Genomic DNA, 23861 nt, shown 5'->3' with positions numbered 1-23861 from the left:
AAGAAGAAGAGAGATCTCCTTGAAGATACTTCTGAAAAGCAGCTGCATTTTTCACATTTTAAATACAAAAATGAACATCTAAAAACTTAAGAATATTCTTGAGAAGTAATTCTTGTCTGCAACTGCAGTAATGTCTTTTTTTGTAATAAATTCTACTTATTTCCAACTAATAGATTTTTGGAGAGGAGTCTTCTACAAAATTTTAAAGCTTGCAACATGGGGCATTTGAAATACTTTTATGAGATATTTTTTAATGAGCCTTTCTATGAATGTGGAATCAATTATTTTTAAAAATATACCTTGCTTCCACAATCCTTGCAATATTACTACTGAGATTGATTCCTTTTCCCCTTGTTCTTTCTTTTTTTCTTGGCCTTAACTTGTTCCCACCTGTGCATTTTCATTGTGTGATATGCAGTAGTGCTTACTAAGCATATGTTTGGAGAAGGATTGAATTTAGTGGAAGGTCACAGCAGAAATCCCATGTTCTTCATCTTGTCAACAGATGCCCGAAAATGAAAATCCTACTTGGCAATCTCTTTCTCCTTATGCTGTGATTTTTTTTTAATTATTTTTCTTCTCTCATTTACACCAACTGTCCTCATTATCTTCAGAGTCTTTCTTGTCTGTGCCTCTGTGCACAGGGATTCACAGGAGGAATAGCGATATAAGGATGCCTGTAGCAACTACTGTGCAGATTAAGCACGAAGTACTGCTACACTGGTGTCTTCCTCTGGTAGGATATGCAAAGCAAGAAACACTGAACCAAATGAACTGAAAGTAAAATCTGACCTTCTCTTTTAGCTGAAGTTTTAGCAATTGTTCTCTCCCAGCCCAAGCCTCTCTCTGTCCTAGTGCAGATAAATGTGAATTCTGGATGTGGACAAATGCATATGGCTTTGAAAGAGTTTGCAGTCCAAACAGAAACTGGGGATGGGGGATTGATTGAGTCAGATGAGGGAAGACAAATAATCAGTGAATGGAGTGGGAGTGGTGTGGCAGAGCCCAGGCGCTGCTGATGCTGGGGCTGCCAGCTGGGAATGGCCTAAAGCAATATGGACTCTTTTGAAGCAGTGATTCAGAGCAGAGCAGTGAGTTTTTTGTGTGAATATTTCTTGGAATGTTCTCCTGGTCATTTGTGCCTTTCTCTCTGTGAGGGCTTTCATGACAAGACGTGGCAGTACAGTCAGCTCAAAGTTGGGAGTTGCTGTATTGGTTCATTAATGAGAGATGGAAAGGTCAGGCTAGGAAAAGCCTTATGTTTGGTCAAGTAGAGCAGGCCTGTGGCAGCGTATCCCACCTTAGCCTGCCAGAGCCTGCCAAAATGCATGCTTTTAACATATTCAGTCTGTTAGTTTTATCTTTTGCATTGTGCACTGTGGCAGTTAAATTTCAGCTGCAGGTTGTTCCAAAGGTGAAAGGCCACCAAAGAGCTGCTGAGCAGCTCTACAGGGTTAAACCAAGGAACGATAAGCTGAAATCGGACCTCACTCAGGCTGAAATTCAAGTGTACAGAGCCTGTGAGAGGGATCCAGTCTGCTCAGAGCACCTTTAGCTGCAAGAGTACGGAAGCCTGGGCACAGGCTGGGAAGCCTGACCTGCTTCAGTCACACTTGGCACCTACGTGGGCTGCTGGGGACGCTTCTGATGTGGCTCCAGTAGTGTGTTTCTGCAGTGGTTGGTGTGATTCACAAGCGGCACAGGTCACTTGTGGGACACACCTGTCAGGAGGAGTTTAAGAACTGAGATAGCCCCATGGAGAAATTGTGTTTATTGGGTAACATGCGCTACTAACAAGATGTTGTTATTGCCATTGATACAGAAGCTAAACATTCCTTTACATATTTTTATTTTCTTGGGCTTTCTACTAAGGACAGGTTAAGGAGTGATGTTGGGGTGCATATCAGCTTGGTAATTCATTGTTATTTATTAACTTGTACCTGGAGCTGAAAGGCAGGGCAGGTGGAAACTCATAGTCCTTCCATAAGGCTCTTTACTTTTAAAGGCAAAGTCCATATAGTTAGTATTTCTTATCAGAGAATCAGGCACATATGCTGTGAAAGGATTTGTGACTTGGCCACAAGGGGCTTATCTTCGGAGAGAAAGGTATGGCTTTTTTACTTAGGGGCAGCTAACAAGCATCAGTTTTCCGAAGGTAAAATGTAAGGACGAGGTGCTTTTGTTTTAATTCTAGATAAACTTGCAAAGTCAGCCAAATGGGAAGGTAGGTCTTACTTTGCTGCATTTACATTGTGATAAATCCACAATGCTTGATCTTTGTTATGTTTTTCTTTTGGAATAAGTGATATTTATTACTTAACCCCAAACCATGCCTTCTTTTTTAGAATATGGAGACAAATTCAGACATAAAAGGCATCTGAAGAAGTTTCTGAAATGTTAAGAACTTACTATTTTTTCATACAAATTTTTGATATACTGCCATAATAATAGAATAACCTAGTTTAGAAAGGACCACTGGAGATCATCTTGTCTGATCTGTCCCCACCCAAAGTAGGGCCAACTCTGAACCTAGATCAGGTTGCTACTCATGTAATCCACTGATACTCTGAATCAGTTTGTGGCTTTTGATTTGATATATTTGACTGTTAGGCTGACCTGCAACTTCAATGATATCATTACAACCTTTGCTGTTAAAGAAGAATTCTTTGTTAGGTCAGTGGTTTTGGTTTTTTTTTTTCTTTTTCAGTGATTTAATGAGGTCAAGATGAGACCTAGAGGTTGTTTCAGCTTATTGGGTTCTTTTATTCTAGTTGCAGCTGTACTTAAAATGAAAGATCCTGTTTGAAAGCCTTAGCAACATAATGTGAACCAAAAACTGGTAGGATCAAACTAGAAAAATGATAAGCTTTCAGTCAAAGAGAAAGTAAGATAGAAACAAATAGTGGCCTTTATCAAACATTTGGACTCACCAGTTTACTTCACAAACTGTAACTTCAGTAATTCTACTTTGTCCTTTCTCAGCTATAATTAACGTCATAGACACTAAACATAAAAAATAAAAGCAGAATAGCAAAGGAAAAAAGTAAGGATACTGTCAAGCTATAAGTATTTATGCAGGAGAAAGGGCACTTTGAAAAATTCTTTATGATGCTGGGTTATGCTAGGAAGATACATACCATGAAGTTTATGGAGCTGACTGTTGTGAGTTGAATTAGAAGTCTGGCGTAACTAGGATTACTAGAACTTGGGTTCATGATTTCCTGTTTAATACAGACCCCTGTGCTGTTCCAAATTGGGAGATATGTATAACAGGAATAGTAAATACATTCCAGATTTTAAAAGTAATTTCTAGTATCTTGGTTGGTTTGTTGACAGTATTGTGCTTTGACACAATCACTAACTGCCGTCACAGATATATTAATATATCCCGTATCTTAAAATGCTAATCAGGAATTGCTCTTTGGTTTATGCTTATAGCCGTCGATCTGGCCAGTATACAATGAACCATGACCATTCCAAGACCCCTGATGGAGCATCATTTGACTGCTCAGGATCCCAGGACTCCTTGGATGAATTGTCTATGGATGACTACTGGAAAGAACTTGAAAACATCCATGAAACCAGAGGAAATAATCATGAAGAACGAGTAGCACTTGTAGTGAAAGAGCCAGATGGTAATTAAATCAATTCTTGTGAATGATCATCAGTTTGCTGATTTTAGGGATTTTTCTTTAAGTCTTATTTCAAGTGATGGCACCCACCAAACACACTTTAATCAAAAAGGAGGTCACTCTGCTACTCTGCTGAGCTTCCACTTTGAAAATTCTGTTGTCTCTAATGCGTATCACCAGAAACAGCCAGTGGCCTGCAAGAGAATGTTATCAGATATAAATAGAAAGCTGTTTTTCCTTTAAATGGTATTTGCAGAACGTCAGAAAGGCACCTGTGCTTGCAAATCACAACAATTGAAGCTTTATTTGTAGTTTACTGTTATACTAACTTAACCCTTTCATTCTTTGTGTGCGTTGTTCGTTATTGTAGCTATTGTGGGCAGAAACCTCACGCTTTAGAAGACAAGCCAATGATTAACCGGTTTTAAGTTTAGTGAGTAACTTTCTACGCTTGTAACTACTGTAACTGTTCAGTTGTATTATTTTTGTTTCTCAGAAGCATCAGTTATGGGCCACTCCTGAGGGAATGATCTTCAAAGAAATTGGGCAATTTCTTTGTTTTTCTTGTCCTATCAGGAAAAAAGAGGAGTAACATCCTTAATTCCGCCCTTCTCTCAAAGATTATTTTTTAGCAGTGTAGTATCTGCCTCTTTTCTATTCTTACAAGAGGCCCACGGTCTCTTGTAAATGATTACAAAATTAAAATGGTGAGTTTTGCATTTTAGCATGATCTCTACATAAGCAAGAAGAATGTGCTTCACTAGGTTTCAAAGGGATTTGCATTTCTGCCTCCCTAAGCGTTTTGAAGCATCACTGCTATTTACAAGTGCTCTGAAGGGGGTAGCAGCCTGGCCTCTGGAGAAAGTAGCAAAGCTCTGAGCCCATGTACCCAGGAAGCAGGACATCTGACAAGAGCAGTGAGGCTTTCTCGCGCAAAGCAATGTTCATTGTTCTGCAGCACATGAGCCCCCAGCTCACTGATGCTGCTATGCTTTCAGGCTCTGCACTCCAAACCCCACCATTTCCTTTTTTATTTATATATAGCCTTTTTACCCCTAGTTACCACTCTAGCTTGAGCTGCTGATTCTGGTATGAAGCTTAAGTGAGTCAACACAGTTCAGTTGATCAGCTTGAGTGGATGTTGCTCTGCCCTGCATCTTGCCTAATGTGCAGCACCTCTCGGGGGAACGGGTACTCCCTGGGAGTTGTGTGACACTGCATGTGGATGATGGGCCTGCCTAGGTGGGGGCTTGCTTGAGATACAGCCATGCAAACACAAGGCAGGGGAGAGATGAGAAACATCTTGCTTACATCTGCTTGGGAGAATGAGTGTAGCCCTTCTTTCCAGCCCTAATAACAAAACCTGAGAGAGTTTTGTGAGAGGCTCAGGATTTGGCTGCACAGCCATAGTAAAATTAATACTTAAAACATTGTGTCTATTTTTTTAATGCTGTTGATACTCAGGGACCCACTTGCATGTGCACTGGGCACTGTGGGAAACTGCAGTCAATAATGAAGTTGACGTGTCAGTTTTGAAGTACTTTTAGATACCTAAAAAATGGAAATGTTGCTTGAACATTGGAAGAGAGGGTTGTTGGCATTCAGCTCAAGCTTGGCTGCTACAGACAGACATTATTGCCTTAAAGTATCCTTACAGATACTGATTTCAGAAGCAGAAGTTTTGCCATCAGTGATGGTATTTAATAGCTTTCTCCTCTTTCATGTGCAGTGATCTGTCAGTAAAGGATACCTTATCAGCTATAAAACTAAAGCAACAATTGTTTTGTGGGCTGTCAGTAGGCTTGGAGACCATGTCATAAGAACTGATTAAAAAATAGCATTAAGGTGACTCCTGTAGTCTAGTTTGGTCCTTCATTAAAGTGAGCTAGTGAAGGCTTGTAGGATTAATGAGAAAAGTGGGCAGAACTCTGTCAGTAAGGGAGCTAAGAGATTGAGCACTGGACTAAAAATCAACGAAGCAGCAATGATCAGAGGCTTTCAGGCTTCCCCATGCACATTTATATCCAGATACATTTATAAAATGGTATATGATTTAATAAAAGTGCTGTAGATTATTATAAAGATTGTCCCATAGCAGTCTGTATTGGATTAAGTATTTTAAAAGCTTTGATATCATGTTAACCCTTTTGAAGCTCTTTAGAAACAATAGGCTTTTTCCATGGCATGAGAGTCATGATAATTCTTAATTGTGGATCCTGTAGTACTTGCCCTGTGAACTGCATTGACTTTATCATGTCATTAACATACAGTGTACTAACAATACTCAAAACCCAATGTTTATGCCTTTTTCTCTTGGCTTTGCTCAGAGGGAGAACTGGAAGAAGAATGGCTGAAGGAAGCAGGTCTTTCAAATCTGTTTGGTGAGAGCTCTGGCGACTCCCTGGAAAGCATGGTGTTTCTGTCCACACTGACCCGAACCCAGAGGGCAGCGGTAGAAAAGCGAGTAGAAACTGTCACACAAACCATGAGGAAAAAAAACAAACATCACCAGATTCCTGATGTCAGAGATATCTTCAGGCTCCAGAATGACTCAAAGGGAAAAGTAGGTTCCTGATCATCATTTTGTTTGATGCTGGCAGAAAGAAGGGAGGGACATGTATGGGTGCGGGGAGAGGAGGGGGATGCCCAGGCACAAAAGGTGTATTTCCAGAAGATTTCTGTCTGACTTTTTCCTGATTTCCAAGTGATTTTTTTTACTAGTTTATGGGAACAGCTTTGGTTCAAACTTGACATTACATTAAGTGCTCTTAGTATGTTGAAAGAATTACGTATGTTGGCCTTGAATAAATTAAAGGTGATGATGAATAAAACAACCACTCTGTGGTAAAATTATTATGAATTCATTTTAATGCAGAAGCAAAACTCCTGACAACAATCACCCAGAAAGCTACCAAAAGCTCACTTTCATCTTTGGGTGGTAGTGCCGCACAGCCCTCCTTATGGGTCTGCTGGAAAGGAGCCAGTACTTCTTACTGGTGTTCTTGTTTCTTTTCCCTTTTTTTTTTTTCTCCAAAGATAAAAACAAAAAGGGACATCAGCCTGACCTCCTCTATTTTGGGTAGGTCTTCTGTGCCTGTCAGCTGGGGACTTAGACCCCATGCTAACTCCCAGGGTCTGTCTGTGCCATTAAAGTTTATGTTGGAAGTTGCTTTGACAGGTCTTGAGAAGGGTCCTGGTTTCCTTGCATGGGGTATTGAATGGAAGAGCTCCTCTCCCATACACAGGAAAGGGGAAGGAAGGGAAATTGAGCCTAAGATTAGAACTCCTCTTCTGTGGAGAAGTGGTGTGTCCTGTCTGCTCTTCCCAAAGCAGCAAGATCTTCAGCTATAGGAAGACCCTGACCAGGTGGAAGTGCATAGCTAGCTTACCTGACCTCAGCCCCATCCCTTGTTCCTGCTGCTGCTGTTCAGTGCAGTGGCAGCAATGGGAAATTTTGAGGAGGTTTAACTTTCTCCTTTCCCTGAAAGCTTCCTCTCCTTAAGCAACTCCTTTCAAATTCAATAGAGGTGAAATGTAGTGGGGGTAGTTTGGAAGCTCAAATGTATGTTCTGGAGGCACAACTTTCCTTTTACTGTTCTGCTTTGCATGTGGTTACAGAAGGGATATTAACTGCATAAAAGCTTTCTGGGATCTGATTTGGAATTAACTACACCTAAAAATTACAAGATCTAATAGCAAAGCAATTTAAGTAAAATATTACATAGTTTAAAGCAGTATAATTTCCCTTTCAAGTATGTTGTTTCAGTAAAGCACAAGAAATACTCATGTTACTGCATTTACACACTGTAATGTTTGAAAATTATGTCACAGAGTTCAGTAGACTTACATGTCTCTTAAACTGTGTTTTGATATTGATAACATCAGCGAGAAGTAGTGCAAACAGACAAATGCTTGTAATTATTTAAGATGTATAAATCAGTTAGAATATTTATTAGATATAGAAATAACTGGGGGGGAGGTGGGAGCCTTCTAAACCTGTCTTCTTGACTGAAAGTGTAGGCCCTCAAACTGCATTCTTCTGTCCAAAGCATGATAATTATTCAGAAAGCATTGCTTGTGGTTATTCATCTAATCTCTGACAGAAATCCTGTAGTGAAGTAGCTTCTACAACCTCCCTAGGTAACTTTTGTCAGTGCTTTGTTACTGTCCCATCATTAGAAAGCTCTTTATGCAACAAAAGAGGACTGAAGCCATCTGCAGTTGTATGAAGTCATTCCAGTTTAATAATAGCCTCTGAAAATCATGTAACCTCCTTCACCTGGAGGAAAGCAGGAGGAAAGGTAAAACAATAGTGTTGATGTTTTCCATCAATGCAACAATTGTGTTGATGTTTCTCCTAAATTTCCTGCCATATTCCCAGAGAGAAGCTCGACTTTTGGTACCTTGGCAGCTTTCCATTCTTCTGCTCTGTGAAGCAGTAATATTTTTTTGGGTAGTCATGCTATCTTCTTCCACCTCTTGATTTTCTTGATTAAAAACCAAATAATAAGTATACAGGTTTGTGTTGGTAGGAGAAATCTTTAAAACTTGATTTATTTTTTTTTCTTGCTAAGTATGGTGTTTTAAAGTGCTTGAGTAAAATACAGTCAAAAATCCAGGATGCTGAACAGTCATTGTTGACTTGAGTTGGCAAGAAGATAATAAAAATAATATGTGGGTAAAAACGCATATGGGTATATGTGTACCCATTTGTATATGGGTATAGATTTTATGCATGTTGTGAAATATTTTTTTCTGTAGTAGGTGTCATCCAGTTCATAGAATGTGCAAAAATCTTGAGACTAGGTAGCACAACTGTAGAAAGAAGAAGATGGTTCAAAACCTTTCCTGTTCTGTTGTTTCTTTGAAGTGCCTTGGTTTTGCTGTTGGGAAGCTAAGCTGTAAGCACAGATACTAACATCAGGCCACCCTGCAAAAGGGGTGGGGTTGTCTTGTGGGGGAGGCAACAATGTAAGATTTTGCAAGAGGAAGGGATTTGGACAGTCAGTCAAAAATGTCTCCTCTAGATTCCTTTCCCATATCTTCCCAGCGCAAGCTGTGGCTTCAGCTCAAAGAGTACATTTTCTTATATGCAGCTCTGGAAAATTAACTATTATGCCCATTTAACCTTTTAGGAAGAGGGGGATTGGGCTTTTTTAATTACCATGGTTTCAGATCCCCTTAGAATTTGGCAAAGGGTTTTCTACTGAAACACACAGGTGTGCTTCTGTATACACCTGAATTGCAGGAGTATGTGTTTGAATCCTGTGCAGAGTTCAAATCAGTTTCTACAACCATGCATTTGGTTTTTGTAGGCATGCATATTTATTGTACCTTTCTTAGGTGTGTGATGGAAATGAACCCTCAACCATGAGAACAAGTGAAACCAAAAATGAAATGCAAGATGGAACAGAAGGTAATGCCAACAACTCTTTTTTTTTGTGGGTTTTTTCTTTTTGTGTTTTTTTGTTTGTTTGTTTGTTTATGTTTATGTGGTTTTCCCCTTGCTTTTGGGCTGTCCAATTTTCAAGTAACTTTTCAGCAGAAGAAAATGAAATTCTTATGAGAAACCTGTTCTGGCCTGCATTGTAGTGTAAAAATTTTAAGTGTGGCTGTAGAAAGTGTCCTTTGAGACATTTGGGAAATCTTGTTTGTTAGCAGTGATCATCTTATAATTGAGTCATCTGGGAGAAGTCTCCTTTCACAGCTTATGCTTAGGTCTTTCCTGATCCTTAATTTATCCCTTCTGGTTTATCTCTGCTGTACAGTACAGGAAATAAACAGCATACGTAAGCTGTTCAAAGACAAATGGACTGTAAACATCCAAAAAAAAAAAAACAACCCAACCCCAAATGGAGAACTGGCTATGTATCTTTAGCTCAAAATAAAAGGAAAACAGGGATGGAAGAAAAACGTTGTTTGCCTTTTTTAAGGAAAATTGAAATGAAATAGCATTCACGTGTGTAAGATGGGGTTGTGTTCCAGCAGCATGTGATTACACAAAAGGGTTGCAGTGCCCATGTAAGACCCTCTCACTGTCAGGTAGATCAGAGCATCACAGAAGTCCTTCTGATACAAGAGTTTCTTTTTTTAAAATTCTGCATTGTTTGTATGTTGGGTTTTTTTTTGTTTTTGTGTTTGTTTTTTTTTTTTTTTTTTTTTTTTGTTTTTTGTTTTTTTTTTATTTGATTGGGTTTTTTGCTTGTTTGGGTTTTTTTTTTTGTGGTTTTGGGGGGTGTTTTTTTTTAATTCTTCCAGGGGACTGGATAGCACATAGGTATTACACTGAAGCTTATAGTAACTTAAATAGGCAAGCAGGCAGATCAGGTTCCCCTCTGCAAGCTACTTACCTGTAATTAAGCCATTGAATAAAATTCTGCTCCACTTCTAGAATACTGACCAGTAGTATTCTGGAAAAATTGTTACTTTAGGATTAAATTTAGAAAACAGCACCAGACAATACCAGATGTGCATGGTAGTTGAAGTGAAGAGATGAATATAAACCAGCTCAGAATATTACCAGGTCTGTGTTTCCAGAAGTGCTGTTAATCCTTTCCTCTCAGCAAACCTCACTCCAGTAAGAAGAACAAAAAAACTGGGATGCCTGCCAGACTGCTGGTTCAGCACAAGGGAAGGAAGAGATGCCGGGTGCTTGTGTCAATAAACTGCACTGTAGGATTCAGAGCTGGAAAATTACCAAACAATTATTACAGAGTTTTTATCACATCTGGTTCTTTTTTCCAGTGGCCCTGATGAATCTTTTAGAAATGGGAAGTTGTGAAAGGCAAATCCCATATGTTAGCTCTGCTCAGCATGGATTGCAGTGTGGATGGCAAATGCAGCCTGCTTACATCCTGGTACAGTTCTGCTCTTGTCAACATGCTAAAGTGGGCTCTGCTCCCGCAGAAGGAAAAAATCATTTCAATTTGCAGTCAGACCATGGAAATTTGGTTGTATGAAAAGCGCCGCACCTGTTTCAGTGCTGTACTGTGATCTTTCCTCCAGAATGATGGGCATATTAGAGTTATACAAACAGTGAATGAATTTAAGGAAAAAAGTAAACAATGCCTGATATTGCAGAGATACTAAATATTTATGAAATCCAAATACATTATTTTGAAATTGAAACCCTCTTTGGCAGAGAAATAGTACTGGTTTTACCTGAAAAATGTTTCAGACATTACAAAAAAAAAATCCAAAGCTTAAACTGAGATGTCTTAAAGCAGTTAGAGTGAATTACTCTGGCCCTTCTCCAAAGGTGATGGCTCTGTTCCTGATTTGGTATTTGAATGCTTCATTCCCAACTGCTTTCGTCAGACTTGGGATGATAATGGTTTGCCCTTAGAGTGTACATGGGTTGTGTGAACCTGTTCTCACAGCTCCTTTCTTGCTAATCTGAGACATCTTTTTTCTTGCTTAAATGATGTAAGCAAATGCAAGGAATAATATGAAACCATTATATTTTTATTCTTTTTCTGCTTGATCCTGCTCAAGCAAAATAGTTTGAGTTCCTAAGATTTTATTTTTTTTTGTTTGTTGGTAGATGCATATTTGAGGTTTTGTGGAAGGACCCTCACTTACTGGCTTTAATTGCTTACTGGTTTCATATAGGTACAGAACGTGTCTACAGGAAATTAAAAGAAAATTCAGAATCATGTATTAAGCTGTCAAAAGACATTATCTTCTTAACAATCCATAACACTCACTAAACTCCTGCAAAGCTAGCAATACGTTCAACAGCTACCAAAGAGAAACAGTAATTCCCTTTTGATGCCTGTGAAAAGGAGTAAATAACTGTGTTGGTTAAGGTATCCCAAGAAATAAGTAGGAAAGAATAGGCAGATGAAAAGCTAAGGACTCATTAACTTAAATAGAGAAACAGCAAAAGTCAATTTACTGTGGGACTGCAGTTGTCCTGAACACACAGGGTTAGGTACAAGGAAAGAATGTTAGATAAAACTTCTATATGGAAGCAATCTCAAAGCATAGTGATCTGGCAAATGAATGAAAGAATTGTGTGTACTATATGTAACATAAGGGGAAAGAACCTTCTTGGTAGGAAAAAGAAGACCAAAATGTGCTCATGTTCATATAATTAAAGAGTTTGTTTCTGCTTTTCATTTTACACGATAAATGAGGAATCTGTGGCCGGAGTGATAGGGTGTTAGTGAATAAGTTTACAAAGTTTTTTATTTTCTATTTAAAATTATCCATGAATTAACATTTTAGAGAAATGCTTTGTTAGTAAAAAAAGATAAGATAAATTAGCTGTTCTACTTTTCCAATATAAATTAAGATCTATCAGCACAGCTCCATTGGGGTATACTCTAGATTCTCTAGCAAAACTAGGAAATAGCAAGGTTTATGCTTCTGATACGTCTATGTCTTATTAAAAAGAAACCCAAAATGTAACCCCTACCCCACTCCTGAAGAATTTCCATCATTTTATGTGATCTTTAAAAAGCACTGTGAACCAAAGAAGGGGTACAGGACTAACTAATGCAAAATGTGGTTTCCACATCCTTATGGACAATGTTTACGTTTTTCTATATCACACTTGTGTTTCTTTCATGAAATACTGCTTTGTAGCAGGTTGGCAGAATACCAAAGCTGCTTCCTCTTACAGCTGCTTCCTTGTTAATGAATGCACAACGATAGGACCAAGGCTGTATACAACCACACAGAAACTCCACACAACAGCAGCATTTCCAGACCTTGAAAAACACAGCATTACCAAGATATCTGCTATACACAGCGCCTTCTTAGGACCAGAGGACTGAAACAGGAGCTACTGCTTTTTTTGTTTGTTAACATCAGATCCCTCCTGGGCTGATAGGAAGCATGTAGGTCTCCTACAGGCTACATTAGCATGACAAAAGACTTGGGGAGACTGGAACTGTTTTCCTTTAGTTTTGGATTCATTAAACAATTTATGTGATATATACCAATATACACACAGGGAGGCCAAAGATCGAAGCCAGGGATGAATGTGACCTTGGATATGTTTGGTTACTGAGGTCTCATATATCTCTCTGCCAAGAGGAGCAGCTCTAGTTTCAGGATCAGCTTAATCTTTAGTGTATGCCTCAGATGTCTTTCAGGGTCTATGGAAAGGGAGCAGAAGCCATTCTGGACAGAGCAAGTGGTGAATATCACACACAATAGGCAAAATTTGGACATGTTTTATTCTACTTCTCATAGCGTTGCTTGGTTGCAAGTAGAGTCAAGGTATTGACTCAAATCCACCTTCCCTTGAAGTGTCTCAGCGCTAAATCAATTACATTGACATGGGTGTGGTTGGGTAAAGCATTACGTCCTACTGGAGAGTGGCTGTGGTGGCTGCAGCCACTTGCCTATCAGGTCCCCTGAGTTTGGTTCCAGTAGACTGAGGTTATTTTCGGGGCTCACTCTAAAGAATATCAGAGCCTAGTCTCAGTTTTGTCTCTTTCAAGTAGACATAGGTATGATTCCGAAAAAAATTCAGGCTGGTGTCATTTTGTTTTTTAAACTTGGTGCTTCATTTGTTGTTTGGGTTGTATGCTTGCAGCTCAGCTCTTTTTTAGGCCTCTGAAAATATCAGTGTAGAGCAGCACTTCACTGAGGCCTTCTTTCTTACATCAGCCTGTCTGTAGCCTTTCCCCTTTGACCTTTCATGGTCAAATGTTGCTGTACCTGTAACTGTTTTCTAGGAGTTTTTCTCTGGCTTGAGGTAGCATAGTTCTTGTAGGCCATACAAACATTTCCCACAGTGGTGTAAAGAAATTAATTATGTTACACAATACTCCTATACCAAAGAATATGCACTGCTCATGGTTTCCGTCCTCAGCTCATGTCCATTTCCATCCCATGTTTTCCTGCACTTCTGTATGCTAGCTTTGACCAGGCTTTTGTCTCCTGTGGGTAAGAGTCAGTGACACAATCATGGTCCCACTGAAATGAGCAGGATTGAATTGTTTGTTTGCCCTGCTTTTACGGAAGTCTGAGTTTCATTACATATACTTGCAAGATATTTGTAATGTCTTGTACAAGAAACCTAGTCCTGGATGTATCCTTTAAGGAGTACCATATCACAGGAGAGATGGAGGAGAGATCAGAACCTTTCTGTGACTAAATTGGCTTTGATGCTTTGTATTCAATAGTGTTATTTACATTGTAATTGTATCCTTGCTTCTTTCATGATATATTTTAACTTCCGACTGAAGAGCAGTGGTTGATGTACTATGAAATTGGGCTTTTCTAAAAGCAGAAGCCTCTCCTTTTTTTTTTTTCCTATGGTGTTTTTTGGTTTTTTTTTGTTTGTTTTTTTTTTTTTTGTTGTTTTTTTTTTTTGTTGGTTGGTTTAAGAAAAAAAAAAAAGTTCTAAATTTGTCTAGTGTTCTATTCCTTTAAGGACCAAAGAAAGGGAAGTAGGGTCTTCTTTATGTACTGAGTCTTTCCCTGTATCATGGAACCATGTCCAAACAGTTTTGAAGAGTCTAGACTCTTCAGACTGAGGTGAGGACAGAAATGTTGGGACAAAGACATGATCTCCATGTTACTCTCAGATATTAGTGCTTTGGATAATAGAGGAAACATTCTGTTTTGCTTTTGAAATTTTACCAACAGAAATAATTGCTGGTTTGGTTGCAGGATATTACAGTCTTAGAGGCTGGAAAGCATTTGATGGCAAGAAGCTCCTGATGCCAGAGCTGTTTGGCTCTGGAAGATTCTGGGAGTCTGCTATTGGAGGTGGATTGCTTTATATTTCCGTAACATGGGAGAGAACCCCATGACTCAGCAGAATTAGTCAAGAAAAACTACAAAAGATGGATCTTTATAAGAAGCTGAATTTTTTACATACATAAAAGTCAGGTCGACGGAGCGGTTTGCCTTAGTCGATGAGGAATGGGTTAGAGATCGGTTGAGCAATCTGGACATCCATAAATCCATGGGTCCAGATGGGATGCACCCGCGAGTGGTGAGGGAACTGGCGGAAGTCATTGCTAGACCGCTCTCCATCATCTTTACTTGGGAAACGGGAGAGGTGCCTGAGGACTGGAGGAAAGCAAATGTCACTCCAGTCTTCAAAAAGGGCAAGAAGGAGGACCCGGGTAACTATAGACCGGTCAGCCTCACCTCCATCCCTGGTTGAGTGATGGAACACCTTATCCTTGGTGCCATCTTAAGGCATATCAAGGATAAGAGGGTTATGAGGGGCAGTGAACATGGCTTCACCAAGGGGAAATCATGCTTGACCAATCTCTTAGCCTTTTATGAGGAAATAACACGGTGGATGGATGATGGCAGAGCGGTGGATGTGGTCTACCTTGACTTCAGCAAAGCATTTGACACAGTCTCCCACAGCATCCTCACAGCTAAATTGAGGAAGTGCGGACTGGATGGTCAGGTAGTGAGGTGGACTGCGAACTGGCTGAAGGATTGAAGCCAGAGAGTTGTAGTCTATGGGGCTGAGTCTAGTTGGAGGCCTGTAACTAGTGGAGTGCCTCAAGGGTCAGTACTGGGACCGGTATTATTTAATATATTCATCAGTGATTTAGATGAGGGAATTGAGTGTACTATCAGCAAGTTTGCTGATGACACTAAGCTGGGAGGAGTGGCTGACACGCCAGAAGGCTGTGCTGCCATCCAGCGAAACCTGGACAGGCTGGAGAGCTGGGCAGGGAATAACGGGATGAAATATAACAAGGGAAAGTGTAGAGTCCTGCATCTGGGCAGGAACAGCCCCAGGTTCCAGTATAGGTTGGGGAGCGACCTGTTAGAGAGCAGTGTATGGGAGAGGGACCTGGGGGTCCTAGTGGACGACTGGATGACCATGAGCCAACACTGTGCCCTTGTGGCTAAGAAGGCCAATGGCATCCTGGGGTGTATTAGAAGGGGGGTGGTTAGTAGGTCGAGAGAGGTCCTCCTTCCCCTCTACTCTGCCCTGGTGAGACCCCATCTGGAATATTGTGTCCAGTTCTGGGCCCCTCAGTTCAAGAAGGACAGGGAGCTGCTGGAGAGAGTCCAGCGCAGGGCAACAAAGATGATTAAGGGAGTGGAGCATCTCCCTTATGAGGAAAGACTGAGGGAGCTGGGTCTCTATAGTTTGGAGAAGAGGAGACTGAGGGGTGACCTTATTAGTGTCTATAAATATATAAAGGGGGAGTGTCACGAGGATGGAGCCAGGCTCTACTCAGTGGCAAACAATGATAGGACAAGGGGTAATGGGTACAAACTGGAACACAAGAGGTTCCACTTAAACTTGAGAAGAAACTTCTTCTCGGTGAGGGTGACGGAACACTGGAACAGGCTGCCCAGGGAGGTTGTGGAATCTCCTTCCCTGGAGACATTCAAAACCCGCCTGGACACATTCCTGTGTAACACTGTCTAGGTGTTCCTGCTCCGGCAGGGGGATTGGACTAGATGATCTTTCGAGGTCCCTTCCAATCTCTACCATACTGTGATACTGTGATAAAAATATGCAGAAATCAGTGAATTTACAACCAGAAAGTCCATCCCTTGCACAGGATTAACTTCTACTTGGTTTTAAACTTACTGTCATTCACTGAGTGTTCCTCAATTGTACTGCTGTTGATTAGTAGGTTTTTTTCACTCTGTTTTCAGGTCCAAAGTTCAGTCTTGGAACTGATGAACAGAAGAGCTCTCTTGAAGACATGCCGTCTTCGGACACTGACATCAATTTGGAGATATCTTTTTCAGAACAGGCAGCTAATTTCAAAGACAGCTCAATAGGCAAAATGTGCAAGGGTGGAGGGGGTGACACTCTTCTCCCAGTAAGTGTTTCCTGTTTATTGCTCTCATTCTTTGTTTTTGCTAGTGGTGCTGTTTGCTTGATATTTATCTGGTGGTGGGTAAATTAGACTTAGAAGAATGTTGTCGGATCCAGCTTCATGGGGGATAGACCTTCTCAAGAAAACTTATTTTTGGGAATGGTATTCTCAATAACATGGAAGTAACTACTTTTATGCCTATTTATGTCATTGTCTGAATGGCAAAATGCACTCTATGTGTAAGCAATAATGCACTGGTAATATTAAGGTGGAATAGTGGCTTGGTAGTTGTACGCAAACTGTGTTCTTATATCATTTGTTTACAACTATTTTTCCTGTTTTATGAGGTGAGATGCCTTACCTCTGTAAAAAAAAGCAGTGTTGTCATTTAAAAAGGTTGGTGGATGCATGTAGAAACCTTGTACAGTTATCTAGTGCAGATAGGTGAGGGGTGAGAATGAAGAACAGAAAGGTCTGTAGAGGTCTAGAGTCAAATGGCAGGGAATTAAGGATTAGTTTGTGCTCAGTTTTTCTTTCCAAACATTAATTAAAAAAGGCTCATTCTGAATGAATCCAAATAGAAAACAAAATCCTCCCAGGCATTTTATTGTTGATCCTCAGACATCTCTCTGATGATCTCTCTCTATCTGACAGTTCATGAACTTGCAGTTATGTATGACCTGTAAACTAATGACTGGCGTGAAAAACATCTCTATTTTCTTTCCCCTAACAGTGTATGCAAACATGTCTGAGTAAATACAGTGTCTGAAGTAATAATGTTTCACAGTTCTTCAACCACTTAATCTAGATAAGGACATGTGCAGTTCTTCAAATAGGAATTATCCTGTGTATCCTAGTTTAAACATTATAAACCAGACACTAAGGGTGTTTGAGTCATGTTTCTCTAATGCAGGCTGTAACAAGGAAATGATAGCTATACTTTAACTTCTGTATATATGCATATATATGCATAATACATTGTATAAAACATATATTAGCTAGACTTTTAGCTAGGCTTATGAAGGATTGCTCAAACCCATGGCCATGGGATTTCTTCAGTGATGGAAGTTGTTGCAAAATGATAGGGAAAGCAAGGGAGTAACCTGTTTAAATCTACAATTTGTATTTGTTGCACCTTTGTCATTGGCAGCTATTTTTAAATATATGTGTTTGTACAAGTCAATGAAACCTCAAGGCGGGAAACTGACTGTGTATCTACTATATTTAAATTATGTTTATGTTTCAGTATGTGCTCTTGTAGTCATGTACCATAACCACACATTCATCCTTGCTGTCACTGGTTTGTACAGGATAAGAAGATAATACTGGAGTATAATATATCTTTTCAAATGGAAGAAAGTCTTGTCAGCCTTCCTGCTTTGAGTCATGCGAACCACTAATGTCAGGCGCAGCAAGAGTCTTGCTTTAGAAGCCTGCTGACAGAGCTAAAAAGCTCTATGAGCTAGGAAGTTGCTTTTGCTCATCCTTTCAGCCGAGTTCCTTATACTGGTCTCTGCAGCATCTGAGCATTTAGTGTAGTAGAAATGAATCATAATTAAGAATCCTCCTTCCCTAAGAAGGGAACCCCTTTATTATTAAAGGCAGCCAAATATGTTATTTTGTGTGCATAACTGCAGAGGGATTTCTACCCCAATTGTATGTGTATAGAATTGTTCACTGATAGCCATTTCCACCACTGTAGATTGCAAAAGGGCAGAAGGTGATGATATGGGGGTGAAGGTGGTTGATTACACGCAGAACAAAGCCAGACTCTTAGAGGTTCACAGTTGAAGGCCAAAAGTCAGTGAACCCAAATGACCACAGGGGAAATTCTGTTTTGAAAATTAAAAGAAGTCCCTATGAGAGCATTAAGCACTGGAATGGGTGCCCAGAGAGGTTATTGGGACTTCAAAATTCAGCTGGACAATGCAACAGGCAACCTAATCAGACTTTGAATTTAGCCTTGCATTTAGCAGGTAGTTGAATTAGATGACCTCCAGAAGTCACTAGGAACCGAAACCCTCCTATGATTTTAAGATCATCTGCTTTTCAACCTGTTTGGGAGAGTCTCCTGTGATTTAATTTAAGCAGGATTTATGATGATAGGTGTGCCCTGAAGGAAGCTAAGTAATTTACTATGACTTGGATTATTCACTTTGCTGCAAATCTCTGCTTTTAGAATTTCAGGGTGCTGAAGGACAAAACAGGGACCACAAAGATTGGTGACCTGGCCCCTCAGGACATGAAGAAAGTCTATTCTTTAGCACTGATTGAATTAACTGCTCTCTATGACATACTTGGGACAGAATTCAAGCAGCAAAAAGCTGTAAAAATCAAAACCAAAGGTGAGTCAGTGTTTCATATTCTGAACCAAATGGGTCTGTTTTAATCCAATAAACAAATGCATCCATTTCTTTATGATTTTCCAGCAGAAAATGTATATTAATATATAAATAGTAACATAGGTCCTGAGGAGCATTCAATTATATGCCTTAACTCAAGGCATACTTCAAGCAAGTTCATGGTCACTCCAGCTATGGGACTCTGCTCTTTGTCTTTGCTTTTCTTGCCCTTGGCTTGAATGCTGGGAGCCTTTGCCATCTGCTTTCCTCTTCTGTGTGGTACAAACTTTCCTGTGTCACATAGGCCTTGCCCATTCAGTATTTACTCAAGCCATAATGCAGTTTTTATGCTGAATGGCATCACGTTAAGTGGAGGATTTGGGCTGTTGCAGAGGATGTCAAGACAGCTGCAATGTGTCCTTTTGCTCTGTAAGCTATTGGAGCATATATATGTATAATCACAGTGCTTTTTTCAAGAAGGTTTTCAGTGCTTTGTTTGTTTTCTGTATTTCTGGTTTCTGCTAAATGCTTTACAAGAACTTGAAATATGTTACCAGTTAATCACAAGGCAGCTTTGGCCAAAACCCTGTTGTTGAGGTTCAGTGAATGTGACAGAGCAATAGCTCACTTTAAATAATTAAAAGCAACAGAGAGGGTTGAGAGATATACAGCAATGAACAGCAGAGTCTTCAGAATATGCTGTTTGCTCTGCTGTAGTAGTGCTTGTGCTTTCACCAATATACTTTCTTCTCCTGTATTTTGGGATTTAGTTTTGATTCTTCTTACCAAATTTATTGTTAATTGAATTTCACTCATAGCATTATTATCTGAATGACAGGCAGTCATGAAAAACATTGATGAAAAGCCTTTTTTAAAGTTAAAAATTATGGGCTAGGCTCAGTTTGGTTTTCCAACTTCATCTCAGTAGAAACTTTTATTATTGACAAGATCTTCAAGATGATAAAACTATGGGATATAGATATCAACTGTATGAGTCTCTACATATTTTATAGGTAGACTTTTTATGCTGATAGAGATACAAGAATTCCCTGGTTTGGCACTGAAGCTGTTTCTTTGACATATATCACATTCCCTGAAGGGCTGACACCTTTTTAGCAATTACAGCTGTTCTGTGCTCAATATTGGCATGGCAACATACCAAGCAGGAGTTTTTAGCTGTATGTAGTATTATATGCTGTTTCAGAAAAATTGCACATACAGCAATTGTCAGTAGTTCTGACAGAGAAGCTCTATGTCAGCAAACTTTGGGTTAGTTGTTATCAATACAGTTCTTTCTTAATGATCATCCACTTTTATTCAGCTGGGCCATAAATGCATGGGAGTCCCATTTACTTGAAGACTAAGGCTAGTTTTGCATTAGGGCTAGGTTAACTGAGACTGGATTCCTTTTTTTTTTAACTGGCATTGTCTTAGCACTATTGTAAAGGATATTTTTAAACCAGGAATTAACTGTACTTTTGCTTCTATTAAAGAAAGAAAATTCAAAAGCAAAACACCTTTTGGTGAGATGGTGATCTTGCTATTCTGCAGGTATTGTATAATGCAAAAGCACAGGGTTTGTCAAGCTCTTCTTTCAAAACTCTCATAGAGAGAAGCATTCATAGTAGCTGTCTGTTATAATTACATCTGTCTCATTTTAGTAGCCAAATTTTTTGATGTTTTACTCATGCCATTTGCATCTTAACTATAACTTGCATTGAATGATGAAGATCTTCACTGTAGGGTCATCATCACATCCATTCTGCATATAAGAACCATGCAGGTGGTTCATTTATGCAGTTTGCTTCACTGTGCTGCAGAATATGTGGATAACAATTTGAAGTCAAAACAGAAGACTCCTGATTTATGTTTGAAGGAAGAGATGAATGAATCCTTTTAACCAGAAAGCTTTGTGTGTTAACTTCATTGACGAAGACATTCAAACACTTTGAACAGAAGGCCAATAGCTCTGAATGTATTGAATAGATCTGTTGCTTCAAAAATGTGGGTTTATGCCATTACCACATGTACTGGAACAGATGTGGATAATATCTCTGTTTCTTTTGCATTATTCTTCAGAGTGTGGCTTGTTTGGTGTCCCACTGTCAGTTTTACTGGAACAGGATCAGAAGAAGGTACCAGGAACCAAGATCCCACTGATTTTTCAAAAGGTGAATAGGCATGAACAAGTCAACTTGTTACATGCTGCAAATGACAAACAAATTACATTTTGTCCTGGATTTATTTGCTGCTTGTAGCACAGTTTTCAGTATATGACTAATCAATCAAAGTTATTGTAACTTTTATTTGCAGCTTTACTTATTAATTCAGTAAATGCAATACTTTGCCTTGTACCAGACATATTTTGAGTTAAAGGAATAAAATTTGGTTTTTGTTACAACTGGTCTCCATGATTTAGGCAAGTTTACTAAGCCTGTGAAACTTGACAATCTGTGTAAGAACCTACTGCAGCCAAATTCCATTTCGTAAAGGTGGTGTAACTTCCATCATGAGTTGGACTGTCCTTTATTTTTTTTTCAGAACAAATACTTGAAATTCTGTAGAAGTTCTCAGTCCCTGTCCCACAGGCTGATCCTACCTTTCTAGGAAGTGAGCTGGGCCACAGGGCAGGTGGCTAGGAGTTGAGAATCTGCCTGGATAACTGCCTGTGTTAGTGGCAGCGGCCCTCTTCAAGTTGCTTTAGTACACAGGGGGATGCTTTGGCCTGTATGATGCCATGGTAATGGGGAAAGGAATGGGAAGGATGACAGAGACTGTGAATTTACTGCCCATACATAGCAAATCTCACTGCATGAGAAGGGAGAGAACACACTGTGTGGACCTGGCATAACACTGATGGAAACTCAGTGCTATGTCATCACCATTTCAGTAGGCTTGTGGACCTGCTTGTGAAGTTATTTTTTGAGAAACAGAAAACTCAAAGCAGTTTTGCATCACTCTCTTAAAACTATTGCCGTGTCATTCATGCCAGAAATTACTTCCTCAGGATCCTAAAAATATATTTCTGGGAAAGATGCTATCTAGAAAGAAAGAAATCAGATGACAAAAAGTGATTGATCACTGTGCTATCCTACTCACATTGTAAGCATAGTTCTTCAGGAAGAAAATTCTACATAAACATTTCTAGCTTAGAGATGCGTTTTGTTTTGCAAGGTGCAGACATCACTTGGAATACAGTTTTTCTTTAAATGAGAATATGAAAATAGAGTTTTCCATTTCTTCTGCCTATTCTCTACAGCGTGTACTTTCCAAGAATAGGAGATTTATATAAATTGGAAGAAGGAACATTTTTGTGCATGCTGCTTTTTAAATGTACTTTGGTTATCACTGAAATGAAACAAGCCAAGGTAATAGGAAGGTTGCTTAATTAAAAAAAAAAATATCTTTTCATGAAAAATACACCTAGTTTTTATTTCATTGAGGAATTGCAGTTAAAAATAACAACCTAATTTAGTCTGGGGGTTTTCCGACTGGAAAATCTCAGGGTAACACCAATCCATGTGTCTCCACCAGAAGTTTCTGCTGATAATAATTCAGGTCTCTCGCCTGCTAATGAAGCCATGCAAAACAGCCCTGATAGAGATGAAGGGGGGATTTCCTGTAGGCAGGAGGCTGTTGGTGGCCAGTGGCCACCTCTTAACTGCCTGCCAAGATAGCACTTGTGAGTGTGTAAGAAGGAGTTGTGGTCACCAGTGGTGCCATCAGACCTAAGGTCCTTTCCAACCCTGACTATTATATGATTCTGTGGTGGCAAATCTCATAACATGCCCACAGTGACTTCGTGTGTGATGCATAAAACTGGCAGCTGCTGCTCTGGTGTAAGCCAGCTACAGTGAGAGTTGGATGCAGCCAGTTAGTGTCTTTTATCTATTTATTTACTTATTAACCAAGGAAAATATACCACGGTGACACCTTTAATGCTGTTTTATAACTTTGTGGTTTTTGTTTTGTTATTTTTTTTATGTCTGAATGTCTTTATAGAATTTATCAGTTACATAAATATTGTAGTTGGTAAACCCCCTTTAATTTCTGTTACTGGAGAAAACACAACTATGTTGCATAATTCTTACTCAGGAGCTGTCACAGGTAGGTATGAAACAAAGGCACTGCCCTAGCTAAACACTTGGAGAACCATTTGTGCTAAAATGATGTAATCAGCTTGTGATGTTTACAAATGTAGTTTGAATACTCTTTGATCCATCCTTCAGTGAATACTTCTAGGTGTATCTTTTAGAGACACAGAATTGGTGATACATGTTTTAAGTACTTCTATAGAATTTCTACTAATTTATCTAAGCCATGAGTAGGATTGCAGACTGTTGGGTTTGTTAGGAGAATGCCAGTATTTGCAAAACTGAGGCTTTTTCTAAGCCTGAAAGTATTTACTCTGTTAAAGTTGTGAAGAAGAGTATATGTGAGGAAGTTAGTATCACTAACTTTATCTTAATTATTTTGATTCTGAGATATTTCAACAAAAGTACTAGTTAGGATTTAGTTTTGATACCACAGTAATTTTGGAAAAAAAAACAAAACAAAACACCCTGCTTCAGTCTTTGGAAGAGACTTTAAGGAGGCCTAAAAATACAGTTTTCTCTTTTAATAAAATAGACAAACTCTTCTTTAACAGTGTTCATAAAACAGGGAAGAGCCGTATTAAAGATTTTGTTGTGCAACATCTGTAATCCATATGTGTGTTTGTCTGCTTGTTACATGTGTCAGCGCAGATGCATGTGTACACATATGCACACCCACAGATACATGCATAAAAGCTCCAATATATCAGAACTATCTACCAGTAATTTTTAATTGGCATCTTCATTCATGTAATTTGGTTTGTGTTTGGCAGTTGATTGCCCAGATAGAAGAGGCAACTCTGGAAACAGAAGGACTTCTTAGAATACCAGGAGTTGCAACAAGAATAAAGGTAAGACATTGCACAGATTCTTAACATTTCCCAAAACTTACCTGTGTTTGCTGATTTCATTTTGTCATACAGATCTATTTTAACATTGGGTTGTTATGAAAATCTTGAAAAACAGAAAGCAAAATCTCTTTACAAAGAAAATTGTGTTATATTAGCCAGAAAGCTGATGGTT

General features: G+C 39.3%; 1 protein-coding gene across 7 annotated transcripts in view; it reads left to right on the top strand.

Annotated features, from left to right (window-relative positions):
• Nucleotides 1-23861, top strand: part of ARHGAP18 (Rho GTPase activating protein 18) — a 93292-nt gene that overhangs the window by 49116 nt on the left and 20315 nt on the right. For 5 of the 7 annotated variants that reach the window (XM_062639681.1, XM_062639684.1, XM_062639680.1 and 2 more), the window contains exons 2-8: nucleotides 3439-3635; nucleotides 5960-6195; nucleotides 8976-9048; nucleotides 16236-16405; nucleotides 18582-18747; nucleotides 20824-20915; nucleotides 23612-23689. In XM_062639681.1, coding sequence (XP_062495665.1) covers nucleotides 3439-3635; nucleotides 5960-6195; nucleotides 8976-9048; nucleotides 16236-16405; nucleotides 18582-18747; nucleotides 20824-20915; nucleotides 23612-23689 — 1012 coding nt within the window. Of the gene's footprint in view, nucleotides 1-1970; nucleotides 2107-3438; nucleotides 3636-4002; nucleotides 4066-5959; nucleotides 6196-8975; nucleotides 9049-16235; nucleotides 16406-18581; nucleotides 18748-20823; nucleotides 20916-23611; nucleotides 23690-23861 lie in introns of those variants that run through there. The other 2 variants (XM_062639683.1, XM_062639685.1) reach the window with 2 other exon arrangements.

Source organism: Pezoporus occidentalis, unplaced genomic scaffold, assembly GCF_034315485.1.
Source record: "Pezoporus occidentalis ecotype Australia unplaced genomic scaffold, CSIRO_AGI_Poc_V1 ctg61, whole genome shotgun sequence".
In the NCBI taxonomy this organism is placed as follows: domain Eukaryota; kingdom Metazoa; phylum Chordata; class Aves; order Psittaciformes; family Psittacidae; genus Pezoporus; species Pezoporus occidentalis.
Note: the sequence above shows the minus strand (reverse complement) of the source record. Positions and strands in the feature narration are given on the sequence as shown.